The sequence below is a fragment of the Mesocricetus auratus genome, unplaced genomic scaffold, assembly GCF_017639785.1.
Source record: "Mesocricetus auratus isolate SY011 unplaced genomic scaffold, BCM_Maur_2.0 Super-Scaffold_100691, whole genome shotgun sequence".
NCBI classification, from domain to species: Eukaryota; Metazoa; Chordata; class Mammalia; order Rodentia; family Cricetidae; genus Mesocricetus; species Mesocricetus auratus.
The window spans coordinates 10,535,799-10,555,156 of record NW_024429267.1 but is presented as its reverse complement, the minus strand read 5'-3'; the positions used below and the strand labels follow the sequence as shown (position 1 = coordinate 10,555,156).

Below are 19,358 nucleotides of genomic sequence, written 5' to 3'. Positions count from 1 at the left end.
AACCTAAGCATTTGAGGCCAGTCTGGTCTACAGAGCAAGTTCCAGGACAGCCTCCAAAGCAATATAGAGAAACCCTGTCTTGAAAAACCAAAAGAAAAAAAAAAAAAAAAGAAGAAGCCTAAGCTATAGGCCAAGCTTTCATAATTAATAAGTCTCCATGTCATTATTTGGGAGCTACCGTACAGAGAATGACTTATTACATCAGAGAGAATGTTTCCTTCTTATTTACCTTTTATTTCACCCAGGCCTCAACCTACTAAATGGTAGTACCTCCCATACTCAGAACAGGGAGTACCACCCCCATACATCCAGCTAATCCTCTCCAGACTACTAATGTAAGCATCAAGATGATAATCAAGATTAAGCATCACAATAATAGTACTTATAAGCTGAATGTAATGACAATTAAAATTTATTGAGCACTTGCTATTTACCAGGCTATGCACTGCTCTGAACTTTTCTATTTGACCCACCAAATGTATCTACTAATTAAAAACTACTAGGCACTATTAAAGAAACTGGTGGTTTAGGAGATAAGGAGCAAATAGGAGCAATATGAGGGAGGGAAGTAAGGTATCAATTGAGCTCAAGATAACCTACAACAGTTTTATTATCTTCATAAAGTCAGGCAACATTCATGATGCTGGTGTGACTACAAAAACCAAAATGAAAAAACATCAGTGACATGGCCTTCAAAACTAACATCTACCTTTAAGATATATTTTTAAACCCACATATAATAAAATACATAAGAGGAATGGAATGTGCTTTTTATAGATCAAAAATACATGTATACCCTTGATTTCCACATCTAGTAATTAAAACTAGCATGGTTTACTCAACAGGAACTTGGACCAACCTCCAACCCTTGCACCATTTACCTCAGTCAGACACACAGAATTGCCTGTTTCCACATGCAGAGTCTGAACTGACTCAAATGAGCTTTGTTCTTATACTTTAGCAACTGGTCAGGAACTCAAAAGGTAAAGACAGAATACAAGTTGTCATCAGGTCTCACAGATACATGTTAAATACTCGCCTGTTTCTATCTAAACAGAGCATAGCATTTTGCACCCAGCCCTCCTTGGCATAGCTCTCTTGATTTCCCCAATGCCAATGTGCCAACTGTCTACTCCAATTCCTGGCCTGATTCCTGTCACCTAGTTCTGATTCTTATCACCTGCTCTTCTTCCAGCTCAGGGTCTATCAGTCTATAGATGCCTTGGGACTAACAATATTATCTTTCCTATAATATCAATCTAATCAAGAGAAACCATGAACCAGGCAAAGCAGCACCACACTCAAATAGAAATCCAGGATTTTGTATTTCTTACAAATCATCTTGTAAATCCTCAGGAAAACTGTTCCCATAAATACTCAAGTATTTTCCAATGTGATTTTATTCAATCTCTAAACTTTGCATACAATATTATCTACTTAGAGTAAAATTCCACACTTTAAAACAGTAACAAACCCTAGTCAGGCAGTGGTGATGCACACCTTTAATCCCAACTCTCTGGGGGCAGAGGCAGGCACATCTCTGAGTTCCAGGCCAACCTGGTGCAGACAGAGTTCCAAGACAGCCTGAGCTACACAGAAAAATCTTGTCTTGAAAAAACAAACAAAACAAGCAAAGCCAGTTACAAACCTCTCCACCTTTATTCTCAAGTAACTCACAGAAGCAAGCAGCATGCACCATAATTAAAAGTGCTGCCTTTCTAATGACAGTTTTGTTTGTGGTGCTGGGGACTTTAACCTTATGTGTGCTGGGGCAAGCACATCACCACTGAGCTACACCCTCAGTCCTTCTAATGCCAGAAACTAACCTAAAAGCAATTAGGAGAAAATGTTCCAAAAGGTGTACAGTAATGTCAAAACTTCATCAAGTAAAGCATTTCTGCTCAGTTCAGCACCTACGTCTCCAGGAATAATTCTAATTACAGGTGCCTATAGCTACCATAATAGTAGCTTTCTTTACATGCCTAGAAAGAAGAAAGAAATTTGGAACTCCAAAAGTTGAAAATGTGCCAAACCCAGCAAGGTTCAAAAGTATCTCAACAGTCAAAACCATGCGAAAATCCATGCAGCTTTCACCACTGTACGAAGTACCTACTTCACTATGTCTCAGTTTTCCCATTTGAAAAGGGTGTAAGACACCAGTACCAATACCCAAAGTGACATCATATGGACTATAAGTATATGTGTATAAAGTGTTTAGAATGATATACGGCACACACTACCTAAGAATGTAATAAGTTATTGTTAAAAACTACTGCTGGACATGATGACAAATACCCCCATAATCTCAGCATAAAAAAGGGAGGAAGTATAAGATAATTCTGTTTCAAAACAATAGCATATTATTTATCCTTTTAGGTTACTTTTGCAGTGAACTAATAATACACGCTTTAAAATACTTTCAGGAACTGGAGAGATGCTCAACAGTTATAAGAGCACTGGCTGCTTTTTCAGAGGACCCATGTTAGATTCCAAACACCTATACTCATAAAATAATACTTTCATATGGGAAGACACAGTTGTTTTTAAAAAGCAACTTAGTTCTTACAGAAACAATTCTAACTCACCCTACCTCTTTAATTAAAAGAGCATGTGAATACACTAGCAAAATCAGCAATCTTGTTCTATTTTAAAGTTGACTACAGTATGGCTGAAGCACAGTTCTGTGGTGAAGTGCTTAGCTAGCATACTGGAGTCTTGATCCTGAGCAACACTCAAAATGTTAAGGGGTCAATGAAAGAAAAAGGACAAATGTGAATCTTTGGAAGTTTTTTTCCCCAATCTACACTCTCAGAATTTGGGGACTCTTACATAAATTGTAAAATAAAGAAATTATTGACTTCATGGTTCATCTGTTCATTCAATACATACATACTGGGTACACGTAATAGTATATTGCTAGGTTTTACTTTAGATGCTGAGATTACAAACATTAAAAGGTTACAATAAATAGCTACTGATCTCGTGGAGCTCTTGTCTCAGATGATGAACGATAAACAAACCTATTAATGTTATTAATGGAAGAAAGGTATAGGAAAACGGTGGCTAGAGAAGCCCAAGGAAGGAGCTGATATTTTTATGAGGTAATCTGGATGATTAACATATAAAAAAAGACTCAAAAGAGAACAAATCACAATAATGTGAATGTCCATACCACTACTGAACTACATACTTTGAAATCATTAAGATTTTATTGCTTTTTTTAGGTTTCCAAAATAAAACAGAGCTCAATAACACAGCTATATCTAGAAATATGTTTGCATGCAAAGAAACAGAAAGTACAAAGGCCCTCATGCAGGACAAATTTGACTGAACAGAAATGAACAAGAGAGATGCAAAGGCACTCATACAGATCTTTACATACTTGACTTTTACTTACAATGGTGAATTAATTGATAGGTGTTTTTTATTCAATTGAGATATTTTTTATTGAAACAAAAGCCACACAATAAAGTCTTGACTTTAGCCACCGGGAAGTAAACAGTGTGTTATTGGATAGTTCTAACCATGCTTTGGATGGTCGCTGACTGCTAAGCTGAGCAGAGACTGAGTGGGACAGATGCACAGAGAACAGTGGACATACACAACAGGAACTGAAGAAAGATGACCTTAACCTAAATCAGGAGGTCAGTAGTAGTGAACTGGTGACTGAAATGAACTACTCAGGGGTACAAGTATAAAGCTTGTCTTGGCTACAGAGAAAGTGCCAACAAAAAAAAACGATGTCTTCCAAAAGCTTGTTTCTAGTTTAACATGGGATGTAGAGTTAACAATGAAAATCTTCCCCTGCCTTAAACTCTTTACATATGTCTAGCAGATCTGTACAAAATGAACAATCTCCTAAAGATTAGGAGTAAAACCAAAAAGCACAGAGACAGAGTACCTCTTTTCATTACTGATGCATTACTACACAGGGACCAATGAACAAGAAAGTTAGCAGAAAGGGCTCAGAAGACACCAACCAGAGGCCAGGGGTGTAGCTCAATGACAGAAATCTTGTCTAACATCCACAAAGCCTGGGGGTTAAGATCCAACATTGAAAAAAATAAATAAAAAGAAAAAAGTTGCCAACCCCAACTTTTTATCTCCAAACACAGAGAATACAACTAAAGGTGTTCCCATGTAATACTGATGCTTCCTGACAATGGCAAAAACTAACACACATTTAACCTAGAGTTAAATGTTCCTTATTTGGGGTGAGTGGAAAATGATAGCTTCCAGTAAAGGAACCTTTCTAGACAACCTCCAGTAAAGGAACCTTTCTAGACAACCCAAGTTTTTCCATTTGCCACGTATCTTTCCATTTGAACTATTACTAATTTCTCTCTGTGGCTTAACATCTTGATCAGGTTCACTCCTATCAACATCTTCATTGGGGGAGGCCACAATGATGTAATGATCTTAGGGCTATTTTATTGCAGCACTGTGTCTACATTAAATCACTCTACTCTGTACTTTGGTTGTCAGGTTAAGTTATCTTTTTCTTCTGCTACTTTATTTCACCTACACACACACACATACATACACACACAAAAATATCAGCAAGAGTTTGCCTTCTTGTCCTTTGTTGTAGATTTCAGAAATCTAACCTTGTACAAAAATACATAATAAAATGCACACAATGCCTAACACTTACAGGCCCAGTGGAAATTCTTAATATTCCTACATTTAAAACACACACACACACAAAGGATGGTGGGATGGCACTTGCTACCATGCCTGAAGAACTGAGTTCAACCACTGGGCCTCACAGGGTGGAAGGAGAGAATCATCTATCTTACAAGTCATCCTCTGCACTCCACACAACTGCCATGGCATGCACACAAATAAAAAATAAACACACTACACCAATTACTGAGGAAAACACATAAACTGTCTCTCACAGCCAAGGGATTCTCTCTCTGCTCAACCTTTTAAAAATGAGTATGCTAGGGCCTGGAGATGAGGTTCAAAGTGGAGCACTTGCCTAGCATGTGTGGAGGTCCTGGGTTCAAAACATTATAAAAATAAGTAAGTAAACCAAAAGTGATTGTGCACACCTGTAATCCTAGCTATATTAGCATACAGATGGTGGGTTAATAGCATCACTCTTGAACCAAAAAGCAATATTACTTAAACTTTTTTTCCTATCTGTAATTTAAAAAAAAAGATTATATAATCTTATACAAGAGCTGGGCAATAGTGGCACATGCCTTTAATTCTAGCACTCAGAGGCAGGGGGATCTCTGAGAGTTTGAGGACAGCCTAATCTATAGAGTGAGTTCCATGACAGCCAAAGCTAAACAGAGAAGCCCTGTCTCAAAAAGACAGAGAAAATTTACCAAAAAAATGTTATAATAAATTTTCCTACTAAATAGAAATCTCAATTACAGCACATGAAGAGGTAGATAAAAAGGACAAACGAATACTGGCACATATCTAATGTCTCAGAAGAATTACCGGCAATCAAGTCGTCTCCAACACTTTTCACTTACATTAATTTCAAAATTTGATACTGCATTTATTGTTACTTTTTCACTGCTGTAGCCTGGCAGTCTAGCCCACTAAGAAGATGTGGGGCAGGAAGCTCAGACAGCTGGTCACATGATGTCCATAGTCTGGTGCTCAGCCTCCTCTCTGTTGTTTTGTTTTGTTTCTTTTACAATCAGACCAAGACCCCAATCCATAGGATGGCACCACCCACATTCAGGGTAGTTCTTCCCCCCTCAGCTAAACCTCTCTGAAAACACCCTCACAGACACCCCCAATGTTGTGTGTCCCAAATGATTCCAAATTCAATCAATTACAATTAAGGTTAACAATGTGATTTCAGGAACATTTTTCAACATAAAAGCAGGTTTTCTTTCTTTTTAAACCATCAACTGCACTTCAAGGAACATCCTTGACCAATGCTCTTTATGCTGATATATATTCACTCTGATCTTGAAATACTACATAGTACTTACAAAACTGTTCTCTTGTATAACAGAAGTAGCATTCTAGAACTATGTTCTATATTTCAGCAATACAACAAAGCATTTTAATGTACCTGGACAAACCACTTCTACACTATGAATTCAAATTGAAAACAGTATCTATTTCTTCACTAGAATCAACTATCAACACCTCACAGTTACAAGTGAAAGTTCAAGATAATCGAGTACATCTATATTAAAAACATAATTCAACACATCCATTTTTAAATAAGCTAAACTCTCTATATAAAATAATAAAGCCAGCTGGATCAAAAGTGAAACTAAGTAACCCCTTCACAAATGACAAACTAAATCAATCACACAGGGCATAGAACATGAATTATTCCTATTATCCACTTAAGAAATAAAGTTTTAAAATTCTAAAACTGGATCACATATATCATTTAGATTTTTATGCTTACATTTGAAAATTTTCTCATACTTTCAAATAAATACCACCAGTACAGATGGTAATCTACATAAAGACTGTAGTTTTCAACCTACATACATTATTCTCCCACACAGACACAAGAAGTTCCAGCCACCATTTCCATTGTTGCTGTGCATCTATCTTACATTTCACTCCAAACCCAAACCCATTACCTCACCTTCCACCCATGTCACACCTGGCTAAGAATTATTATTCTATAGCTTACACTATACATGAAGGATAAAGACTCTTGGATTAAAGAGATACTACTGTATGGGCAAAATCAGATTTTATAGGTCACCAGGGAAATTAAACACTTTGACCAAAATAAAGTTAAAATTCAGAAGTACAAGTAACTAATTTCCAAACCAATTTGTAAGTACAAATGACTACCTATCTCCAAGGCTGGCAGTCAAATGGTTCCAAATTAAAATACCTAATCCTTATTACTGTCCACTTGGAATTCTGATAAAATACTTTATCAATTGGAGGGGGTACTCTCTAATGTAATACAAGAACATTAAATTTAACAAAAATCATCATGACATTTAGCTTCATATAATGAAGCTATTTCTATAACACTGTGGAAAAGCAGCAATTTAAAGGCTGTTTCACTAGACTACAACTTTGCTTCTGAAAATGGCTATATAACATGCACTTAGAAATCTAATCCACTCACGGAGCAATGTTAACGATTCTGTGTTTTTTTTAAACTTTCTTTAATATTGTATGTATGGTGGCTGTATGTCTCTGTATATCGGGTGTGTGTAAATGTAGGCACACATTAATGTGTCATGGTGGGTATTAGTGGACAACTTTTAGAAGTTGGTTACCTCCTTTCACTGTGGATTCCAAAACACAGCTTTTTGGCTCCCCCTGCCTCAACCTGCTAGGCTATTTCATCAGCCATAATTCTGCAGTTTAAATAAAACATTTATTATAAATCTTGATGTGAGCTAGGACTTGTGCTAGGTACTAAGACACATAAACTTAAGAATAAAATCACAGGGATGGGCAGTTGATAAAAGTATTGGCCACACTAACATGAGAACTCCAGAATATATGTAAAAAGCCTGATTGGCCACACATGCTGGTAAGCTTAGTGTTGGGGAGGCAGAGATAAGCAAATCCCTGAGACTCACCAGTAGGACAGCCAGCCTAGCCCACTAAGTAAATCTGAAGTCCCAGTGAGCATTTACACACACACACACACACACACACACACACACACACACACACACAAGATTCTGCATATGACAGGAAAAAAACACACTCAATATGTATCTGAGTCTGGCTATTTGTTTAATATGACAATTTCTACTTGTATTCAATTTCCTGAAAATTTGGTTATTTTTTAAACTCCACTGGGTATAAATACCACATTTTTTATTTGAGTTTTGGTTTTCAAGACAGGGTTTCTGTGTAGCCTTGGCTGTCCTAGAACTTGCTCTGTAGACCAGGCTGGTCTCAAACTCACAAAGTCCTGTCTGTCTTTGCCTCCCGAGTAACAGGATTAAAGGCATGTGTCACCACCACCCAGCAACATCACATTTCCTTATCCATTCATTAGCTGATGGTCTTCTACTGATATATTCCAAAAACTAAATCAAAAGTTCAAGTGTTTCTGTGACTACGTGCTCTTATCAGCATCAATGTAGACAAAGACATGGAAAGACCTTTGCTCCACAAATAGTATACAACCATTTGCTTAAAATTTAAAAACAATCTTGTTTTCCCCAACTTGTTTCTGAAGTACAAAGGTCACAGTCCAAGCTTTTCTTAATCAAATTACTCTTTAATCAAGAGTACAAGCACAGTCTAAAATTATAGAGGCTAATTCTAACATAGAATTGTTAGATGCTAGAGGGACAGTTCAGAAATGGATCAGCAGTAAGAGTATGAGCTGCTCCTACAGAAGACCTGGGCTCAGTTCCCAGCACCTACCAGATGGCTCACAACCATCTATAACTCCAGTCACAGGAGATCCAATGACCTCTTCTGGCCTTCCCAGGCACCAGATACACACATGGTACACATACACACATGTAGGCAAAACATTCACACATATAAAAGAAAAATATACCACTTTTTAAAATGTGCTAGTGTATCTTCAAATACACTCTGTCCCAAATTCATTATACTCCTATTATCCAATTGACTAGAACGTTACTTCCCAAATCACCAGCCACATAAAATTGAAAAGCAGTGCAAACTTTTAAGCAGTCCCAGGAAGAAGCATGGTCATATCAAGTCCCAGACTGATACTTACCCTCATCTTCTATCTAGAATCAAAACCTCAAGACAATTTCAACTTCAAAGACTAAGATCCTCAAAGGTTTACAAAACTACTATTCAGTGTAAAAGCTCCTAAGATCTCAATTCAACAGCAAGCCCTCAGTACATTTTGTTAGCTTAACATTAAACACTTGCCAAGTTTTAGCAGTGCTATTTCCTCTGTGTGTGTGTTTTGTTTTGGGTTTTTTTAGGGAGCAATATATGTGAATGTCGGAGGACAACTGATGGGATTTGATTTATTCCTTCTACCCTGTAAGTCCCAGGGATCGCACTCAGATTGTCAGGTTTAGTGGCAAGTGTCTTTACCTGCTGAGCCATCTTGCCAGCCCTCATTCTACTACTCTAACCTGAAACTAGGCCACGCAATTCATCAAGCAGCTAACTTACTCCTAACTGTATCACATCCCAATTACTCAACATGAATACTGACTTCATTCCATAGTATTCTGCCTCCTAGTAATGGCTCAGAATATGAATAATGCAAGTCCAGGTCCTTATGGCCCAGTTAGCAAGAGCCTTCCTGCCATTTAAAACTCAAAGATCAGATTATTTTTCCCATCTAGTCTTTGAAATGGTAAACTCACAATTTGTATATAACCAAGTGTACCAGGCAATCTGAAACCAAAAAGGTTAATTCCAACATGTTAAATTAACAAAATCAAAACCAATTATTTTTCTCTCAAACCTAATTCCTAAATCTATGTGCATTCTCTCTTACCCCACAAACTGCCCCAGCTAGCTAGGTGACATCTTTACAGCTTCACCAAATTTCACTTCCTTTGCAAATACAATACATGTATTTTTACATCCTGGCATTTTTTCCACTTTGGTAAATTTAGTATTTTTTTACTTTTCTTCTCATTCAAAGTGCAGCTTCACAACTATCAATTACAGACACCCAACAATCTCTGGTTCTTACTGGACACCTTGTTCATTATTTAGCTGGAACTGTAGTAGGTTCAGGATGAATTCTTTTGGTAGCAAATGAAGAGCACATTATCTGAAACTGTTCTCATATGTATTTTTTGCAACCTACCTGGATCAGAACCATGCCCACAAGTACTAACTCAACACCATTTCACTGTTGGAGAATAACATTTCTGTCCATGTAGGAATCCAACTGGAAGGAATTATTGCAACTTTTCCACTTCTCATTGACATCGCTTCCTTGTCCCTAGTATAAAATTGACAACTGGAGATGTGAGTGGGGGATGGGGAAATGGCTTTGAGTGAGAGTGCTTGTCAAAACATGAGGATCTGAGTTTAAATCTCCAGCAGACAATTAGAAATCTGGGTACAGATATTCACACCTGTAATTCCTCTATTAGTGGGTACACATAGGCAAACCCCAGGAGTTCTCTAGCCAGTCAGTCTAGCTAAAAAGGCAAACTTCGGCTTCAGTGAGAGTCCCTGTTCCAAGGAATAAGGCAGAAAATACAGGATGGCATTTGGGGTCCTTCTCTGGTCCCTGCAAGTTGCTTACACCAACCTTATCACATGCATACACCACATATAGTAAATAAACGAATAAATAAAATAACCTTCTTAAAAACAGTGACCTCTGGATTAGTCAGAATTACCACTTGAGTACAACTTGCAGGAATTCTGTGTGGATTCTGGGGATCTGATTCAAATTCTCAAACCTGAAGGCAGGCACCTTTATCCATATGTACCATTTCACTGGCCCCAAGCCAACTTTTTAGAATTTTGTGGAATAAGTATTACCAAGTATTAAATAAATTCTCTTCTTTAAACAACAACAAAAAATTTAACAACCTTGAAATTCTATCCAACCTTGTCACAAGGAGCTGCCTACATGAAAAATAGACCAAATACAAATCAATTCCTACTACCTGAAGTGTCTGCTCCCATAATTCTGAGCTTGGGGTTCCAACTTGAAACCACCATGTATTTCTATGTCCACAGGCTTTCCTATTTTACAATCTATCTCCCCAATTTATCGCCCCAATTTATTAGTAGTCACATGGCCTCTCATGGAAAGGCATCAGTTGAGATGGCCACTAAGTACTTTTGTTCTGTTCCCTAGCAGTTTCCATATGTGCAAGCTATATTGTTGGGATTCACACAGATTTATTTTAAGCTAGACCACTGGAAAGGTGTATCCCCACATGATTGGATATACCTGTAAGTCCCACTGCTATAGTGCCAAGGGATTACTTGAGTACAGGAGATTTAAGCCAGCTTGGGCAACACAGTGATTGTGTGCTACCTGTATCACCAAAAACAAAAAGATAACCAACAAAAAACACCAACTTCATGGGGATAGAGATGGCTCATAAGTTAAGAGCACTGGCTACTCTTCCAGAGAATCCAGGTTCAATTCCCAGCACTCACATGGCAGATCACAACTGACACCTTCATACCAATGCACATAAAATATAAGTTAAATAAATTATTTTAAAAAACAACTTCAGCAAAATGTTTCTAAACATTATGATTAAAAGACTGGGCTGTGGATCCAGCTCAGTGGTAAAGCATTAATAATGACTTGGGTTCAGTCTCCAATACCAAAGAGAGAGAAGAGAAAAGAAAAAAAAGAGCAGGGGAGAAAGGTTAACTTTACCTGGGCCTACCATAATCCTAGCTATTCAAACCATTGAGAAAGATTGTAAATTCAGGCCTTGCCTGCTCTTATAGACTGAGTTCAAGGCCAATCTGATCAATTTAATGAGGCCTTGTCTCAAAATTAATCATAAAAAGGAGCCAGTGAAATGGCTCAGAAGCTAAAGTCTATCTGAGTTCAAGCCCCAGAACCCATAAAGTAGGCAAGAACTTCCAAATGTTGTCCTCTGACACTGGTAAGTGTGCTGTGACAAATGCATACAAATATGTACACACATGCACATGCACACACACACAGAGTAAATAAATAAATCTTTTTTTAGTTCAAATATTGAAAAGTGTTGGGCATATAATGCTTAGTAGTAGAATGCTAAGTTGTTCAATCCTCAATACTGAGAAAAAAAGGTAAAAAGGGAAAGAAATGCAACTTTTAATGCAAATAAAAAATTCAAAACTAGAATAACAGAATTACTATAGCACAACTCTAACAGTAAATAAATAAAACAGATATGGAAGATTCTACCATCCAGCTTTTACTGAGTTTCACTTAAGTAGAGAAAACACATTTTCTCAATTTGCAGTACTGCACATTATATTATAATAAATATTTTAAAATATGCTTTTTCTATCAACAATCTAGTAAATTAGTTTAAAGCTACAGTATCCACCATTCAGACCCAGGACATGATCTATAACTAAATGAAGGAGCATAGTTTTTGCTAAGCCTTCCAGGTTATTTATGGTTTGTCTTTCCATTCTACCCTCCTCAAATTCCTACATATCCCAATTGTTCAGAAACTAAACAAAGCAACCTCAACACTAAACTCTACAAAACCAAAACATACATTTAAAAAGGCAAAACTACCAAAGGTCATCTACTTTTTCCCACAGAAAAGTCAGAGCTTCCCCTTGCATACAAATGTCAAGTATGCCTACACAGTTTTCTCACAGGAAAAAAAGTTAGAAGCTAATTGAAGATGACAACCTGACTAGATATAGAGGCACAGAGTTGCAATCCCAACACTGCAGAGGCAGGAGGATTAAGAGCTCCAGGCCAGCCTGGACTATATGGTGATTCAAAGCCAACATAGGCTTCATAGTAAGATCACGCATATCCTTCAGTTCCCACCCCACTCTCCCCCCAAAAAATCCTCAAGAAAACCAAGAACCAGGAATCCTAACCAAAAGGTTATGATTAAAACTATATATAATCCTAAAAAGCATAATCAATTGCTAGAAATTCAAAAGAACAGTAAACATGCCATTTCAATAGTTTCTGGAAAAATAAACATAAAACTGCAAGAAAGCCCCCTTCCCAATCATTTTTCTAATTTAAGAAAAGACTGGATTCAGTCTGTTTTAGACAGTAAACATGTAATGCACTTTAGAAAGCTATTATCTAGGGGCTGAAGAGATGGCTTAGTGGTTTAGAGTACAGGCTGCTTTTCCAGAGAACTCAGGTTTAATTCCCAGCATCAGCATGATAGCTCACAATTGTCTGTAACTCCAGTTCTAGAGAAATCTAACACCCTCTTCTGGTCTTGGCAGGCACCAAGCACACATGTGGTACATAGGAATACCTGCAGGCAAAACACCCATACACATAAAATACATCTTCTTTAAAAAGATTCTTCCAATAAAAATTTTAAAAGCAGAAAAGAAAGGGGGGGGAGGTGTGTTCTTTCGGGTTTTTTGAGACAGGGTTGTGTTATGTAGATCTAGCTGTCCCAGAACTCACTATTTAAACCAGGCTGGCTTTGAACTCACAGATATCCACCTGCCTCCACCTCCTGAATTCTGGGATTAAAGACATGTGCCACCACAACCCAAAGAAAGTTTTTATATAGTCTGGCATCGTGGAATTCACCTGTAATCCCAACACTGGGTAAACGGAGGCAAGAGACTATAAATCTGCGAACAGTGTGGGCCACACAGTAAGACCCTGTTTAAAGAAGGAAAAGAAAAAAACAATACAAAACAGGTTTGGAGGTACAGAGAACAATGAGTTAAAACTTTAGCCTTTGAGATTTCTCATTTGAGGTAAGTCAGGCCTGGTGGTACAGACCTATAATCCCACCGACTCAGAAGGATGCCAAACTCAAAGGCAGCCTAGGACTTAGTGACACCCTGTCTAAAACAAAGGGGGGGGGTTAAGAAGGGGAGACTGGGTATATAGTAGATACCTGCCAGAATTTGCCTAGAACCAATCCCCAGTACCCAAAACAAAACAAAAGCCCACTGACTTGTGTTTGACTATTTCACCACTTAGCAGACACTAGAAAAATTATCCCTTTAAGCCTACATTTGTTTAACTTTCATAAATGTTTAAAGGAGAAACTCCTAAACAGTATTAGATGCATAATAAACATCAGAGAAATGTCCTTTGCTCTCCCCCATCCAAACCTTTAAGTTAAAGTCCTTAGGAAAAAGAGACCCAATAATACACAGTATACAAAGGTCTGAGCAAGTTATTAAAAACACACCAGAAACAAAGGAGTGCCTACCATGCCCATTTCCTTCAACCCTGCCAACAGGGGTCTTGTACACAGACACAAGAGACACTGCTAATGTTGGAGATGACTTGACATTGGCCTTGTGTAAGTGACAGAGTGTGCTGGACTCTAGTTAATAAGATAAAAAGTCAAAGTTCTTTAGAGAAAAAGACAAAAAGACTGTATCTTTCTATACTCCTACTTGCTGGCGGAAGTTGAAAAAAATAAAAACAGTCCAAGCTTAAGCACTGGTACTTTAAATTCTTTAGGCTAAGAATACAGAAAGTTTGTTTCTGTAGACCATATATAACACAAAGCAAAACATTTACAACAGATTTTTAAATACACACACACACCCCAAAGTTCATTACATGGATGAACTTCTTCAAGCCAAACATTACAGGATTAATTTGTTGCTATAACTAATACCTTCTGAGTTCTCAAGCACACAATTTGGGGGGGGGGTTCTCAATTCTCTGTGTAGTTGTCCTGGAACTCATTCTGTAGACCAGGCTGGCCTTGAACTCAGGGATCTGACTGCCTCTGCCTCCCGAGTGCTGGAATTAAAGGTGTGCGCCACCAACGCCCGGCTTGTCTGTATGTTTTAGTTCTTACATAAACTAACAATGCCATGGTATCTTTCTACAAATACAACATGGGGCAGGACAACTGCTAATATAGAAGGGGAAACTAGGAAAGTTTATTTTATGTTTTAAAAATTTTGTTGCCTCCTTCCAGCTTCCCATCCCTCACGTAAGTGGAGTGAGAAAAATTCACACACAACAGTGATTTGATTAACAAATAGGCAAGATGAAAACAACCAACAAGAGTTCTACTGCACTTAAACATGATTCACAACTTAAAGGTCTCTGTACTTCTACAATCTACCCCAGCCTTACAGACACTCAACTTTCCCATTCACTAGCCTGGATGCACACTAGCCTACAACACATCACAAAAGCATACAAACTTAGCTATACTTGGCTCAGATTAGATTTAAAAAATAATAATAACACATAGTACAATAACTTATAAATACGGGTGGATTTAGTTGGGGGGGGGTTGTTTTGTGCCTTAAAGTGAGGGTCTGAACCCAGAGCCTTGCATGGCCTTGCTACCCACATACACAAATAATACAATCTTGGTATCAATACTTAAAAAAATAAAAACACCAAAGTTTCACTTAAGTTTTTAACAGAAGCACAACAAATGCTCTGAATAAAAGTTTCACCCACAATGATTATATTATTAATTTACTTTTTTCCCAAAACATCAGACTATTGGTTTTAGTTTTCCTTAATAAAAGGCATTTTATATCATTACTTATCATTCAAAGTGTCTCGTGTTTGTCTTACTTTTTATTACCTCATGGAGAACAGTGTCTAACTTCTTACCATAATCACAAAAAGTGAAAACACCCAGCCAGGGTTGTAAACAGTGTTTCGACAAGAAATACAAATTAAAGAGGGAGGGAGAGAGGAAGAGAGAGAGACAGAGACAGAGACAGAGAGAGAGGGCATCTATTAGTGGCTGTCATCTAAAATGTGTACCTAGTAAATTAATAGTACAAACAAGTCTGAGTACACAAAAACAACTTCAGAGTAAGCAGAAAGGATAGAAGTAGGTTGGGCCCTGCGGTTGAAAGTCAGTGAGACAAAGGGAAGAACGCGAACAATACACTACAGAAAACACTAGGATATTTTCTAAATTATCAAATTAGGCTGCAGACAACCATCCAAAGCACTCCTACATGCTTTGTTTTTTATTTTTGTTTTCAACTCAATGCTTTTAACCTAAGCTCGATCAGGATACTTGGGCGGCAAGTCAGCTTACCTAAAGCACTTTCTCCTAAGAACAAACTAATGCCTGTCCTGGGAAACACTGGAAATGAAAAATCTCCCAAACTCGAAGCATCAACAAACTGCCTAGTTTAACCAACTGTGAACTCCAATTTGCTGGGGGAGGGAGCACAGTTTTGACAATCCTCTGACTACACGGAACGTCTGTCTGCTCTACCTGAGTTTAAGGAAACTCTGCAAGTTGGGCTGCCCAAGAAGGGTAGGTCTTGCTTCTTCTCTAAGGAACTCAAATCAAACAGACGAATGATAGAAGAGCATCTTAAATAGCTTGCCGTTCTCCTAAGTCAACTAAAGCCTTGCCCCTGGGCGGCAGAGTTCGGACGGACACACACACACACACACACACACACACACACACACACACACACACACACACACACACACTCAGGCAGAGGAGAGACACACTCCGCGCTGGCAGCAAACACTCCGAACCGAGCGCGATGGGGAGGGAAGGCACCGGAGTGGGATACGCACACCGACGCCCGACACCCGGCCCGCATCGGCTCCGGATCGCCGCGCTCGCTCGCACGCTTCCAGAACAATGCACGCGCCGCGCTGCCAACCTCGCAAGTTGCCGCGAGTCTGCGCGGTCCTAGGGCTCGGACCCGGGCAGGGCTGAGGTGGCTGCGAGAGTGCGCGAGGGCAGCTGGCCTGGGCTCCGCGGCTCCCGGGAAAGCGGCGCGAGAAGCTGGGCTGATAGGACCGCCCGGCCGTGGGGGCGGGGAAGGCCTGGCCCGGGGCTCCGCAGCCTGCTCCGGCCGCCACCGACGGGAGCGCGGTCGGGGCGCGCGGGGGACAATAGCGTGCGGGGAGCGCGGCTCGGGGTCGGCTGAGGCGAGCAGAGAGAGCTGACAGAAGCTGAGTAGACCTGACACGCGCGGCCCGGCTCCGCGACGCTGCGCTCGGCCGAGCCGCCGCTCCGCCGCCGCCCGGGGTCTTGTCTCACCTCCCAGCCCCGCCGCCCAGGAGAGGAGAAGAATTAACACTGTCGGCAACACCATCTTCCGCGGCCGCCGCCTCCTACGGGTTAACCGCGGTGCATCGATCCTGAGGGAGCCGCGACCGGCGCTGGGTCCCGACGAGCCTTCCCCGGCAGCTGCACCAGCGAAGCGCCTCCCTCTCGCTCCACTTCAGGGGCCCAGCCGCGCGCCCCGCTCCGCCAAAACAGGGCCCTCCCTCCCCGTCGGCCTCTTCCTTCCTCCCTTCCCCGCTTCCCTGCCCTCGCTCTCCGCCTGGTCTCTGCCCCTTCCCTGAGCAGCGGCCCTCCGCCTCCTTCCTCAACACGTGATGCGCCGGTACCCAATGCGCTCGCGAGGCCGCGCCCCTGCCTCCCGCCCCGCCCTGCTCCCCCCAAGCGCCCTGATAGAGCGCGCATGCGTGTCGAGGTGGGCGCCCCGGCCGCTAGGCCCCGCCGCTGCTTCCTGTCCGCTGGCGGAGAGCTGGGATTGGCCTTGTAGGGCGGGGCCACGGGACGCCCCTCCCACCTCCTCGGGCGGGAGCGCTCTTTTCCCTGTGAAAGTGCAGCCCGGTTCTTCCAGCTGTTTAGGACTGTCCCTGGGGCTCACACCCTAGCCAGAAGCTCTCAAGAAGAACGACTTTCCGCCTCTTCGCCTCCAGAAAAAGAGAGGTTTTGGTTGCTTCTTTATCTGCCTCTCTTGAATCTCTGCAGCTGCCAAGTAAACAAAAGCAGTTCCAGCAAGCACTGATTTTAGCCGCGATAGACAGCAGTGTTGGGGACCTCACTAGGAAAAACCCAACGGAAAGAAGAGAAGCCCTAAGGGTTGTTGTTTTTTTTCCTGAATCCCTAACAAATTTATGTCTCATACTAGGCCTTAGCCATGCTTAAAAAAAAAAAAGCGATCCTTAGTCTCCGGATCAGAAAGTGACCCTTTGTTAGTCTGTCCCCTCAGACAGCATTCAAGCCAACTTATACAAAGCAGATATTTGGTTCTTTACACTCGTATTTCAAGAACTACATCTTCTTGATGATACTAATTGTTCTTCACCTATTTGGTATTCTACTTATGTTGACTCAGAGAATATGAGTTTATATTATCGATAGTAAGAATAAATCGAAATTCTTTTACTTCTGCCATATATATATTCTACAACCTAAATCGAATGTGGCTCTTTAAATAAAACAAAAGTAAAGACAAGTATACTTATGCCACCTCCATCTCCCATCCCCCATCTGTCTATCACAGGCTATCCCTTGACCTTGAACTTCTGGTTCTCCTGATGCCCATCTTCCATCCCTGGAATTACAGACATGGACCATGACACCTTGATTAAGGAGTATGTTTACTTTCTCTAATTGTTTTGAGAAACTGATTTTTCTTTTGTTTCACATTACTAAATTCAACACTACAGTCAGAAGTTCCCACATGGTCATTATTATTCTCTCCATTCGTTTCTATTGAGGTATACAAAATAAACGAAGAACGACTGAATGCTGTTACTTCTTTGTCCTTTCTTAAGGGATCTACTATTAGGAAAATTACCTCCAGACATGTTGCTTATCACACATGCTTCCCAATTCTCCCTTACAGAGAGGTTGTCACAAGTGAACTTTGAGTTTTCCAATTATTAATCCATCTTTATAACAAATATGGTGTTAGGCAGTACTGTTTATAGTCAATCCCAGCAATCATAGGCAACGAGCATTTTCTTGTTAGATTCAGAGTAATCTCTAAACATCACATTGAAGATGCTGTTTCTTTTCTTTGTAAAACATGATGACGCTTTCATGTTACAATTGTGGACCATTACTTTGTTTGAAGTCTTAATTCCATTACTGGCATTTTGCAAGTGAAGAGGGCAGTGGAAAATGTAGCTGGATAAGGTCTACATGTATGACATCCATCACAGTCCTACTTGAGTTTGACTCCCACCCCAACCATTTATAAGTTGACTGACTTTGGCCAAGTTATTCAAAACCCTCTGTAACCTCCACAGTTTCCCTGTAAAATGAAAATTGCCTTTTGTAACTATTTTTGATGGATTAAAATTTAGATTAGTTAACATTGTAAAGCAATTAAAAGCACCTAGCAGATAATAATTGTTATATGTTAAATAAAATACAAAAATACTGTTTTCCTTTCTCAAACAAAATCTAGTGGAAAGCAGTGATTCCTTTATTTTTTAGCTATGTGTGTATGTGTGGAGGGGGTTATGGGACATGGCCCACAATAAGCATGTGGAGGTCAGAAAACAACTTTATGGAGTGAACTGACTCCTTCCACCTTTATTTAAGTTCCAAGTGACTCAGATCATCAGGTTTGTACAACTAACCTGCTCCAAGAATTACTGTAGCAGTATTGTTTCTTAATAATAGACAATTTTTTTTGCTAACAGCAACAGGTTTTATGTTTGTTTGTTTTGCTTTTTGTTAAGACCTAGCTCATAAAAACCATCTTTAATGCCCAGCAGTTGTGGTAGATGCCTTTAATCCCAGCACTTGGTAGTCAGAGACAGACAGATGGATCTATGTGAGTTTGAGGCCAGCCTGGTTTACAGAGTTCCAGGACAGGTTCCAAAACTACACAGAGAAATCCTGTCTTGAAAAAAGAAAAAAAAACTTAAGTTATAGCAATGAGACATTTCCTTAGTAAACAAATGGCCACATGTGATATATCATGCAAAATATATTAAAGAAAATACTTGCTGCACAGACTTAAGACCAATGTTCCAATATTGGCTATGTAGCAGAGGATAACCTTGCATTTCT

General features: G+C 39.8%; 1 protein-coding gene across 1 annotated transcript in view; it reads right to left on the bottom strand.

Moving 5' to 3' along the window:
- Positions 1-16,837, bottom strand: part of Adam10 (ADAM metallopeptidase domain 10) — a 103,683-nt gene extending 86,846 nt beyond the window's left edge. Inside the window, exon 1 of the mRNA XM_005075467.4 lies at positions 16,578-16,837. Within this exon, the coding sequence (XP_005075524.1) occupies positions 16,578-16,632 (55 nt within the window). The 5' untranslated portion in view covers positions 16,633-16,837. The remainder of the gene's footprint in view (positions 1-16,577) is intronic.
- Between the last annotated feature and the right edge of the window lie 2,521 nt (positions 16,838-19,358).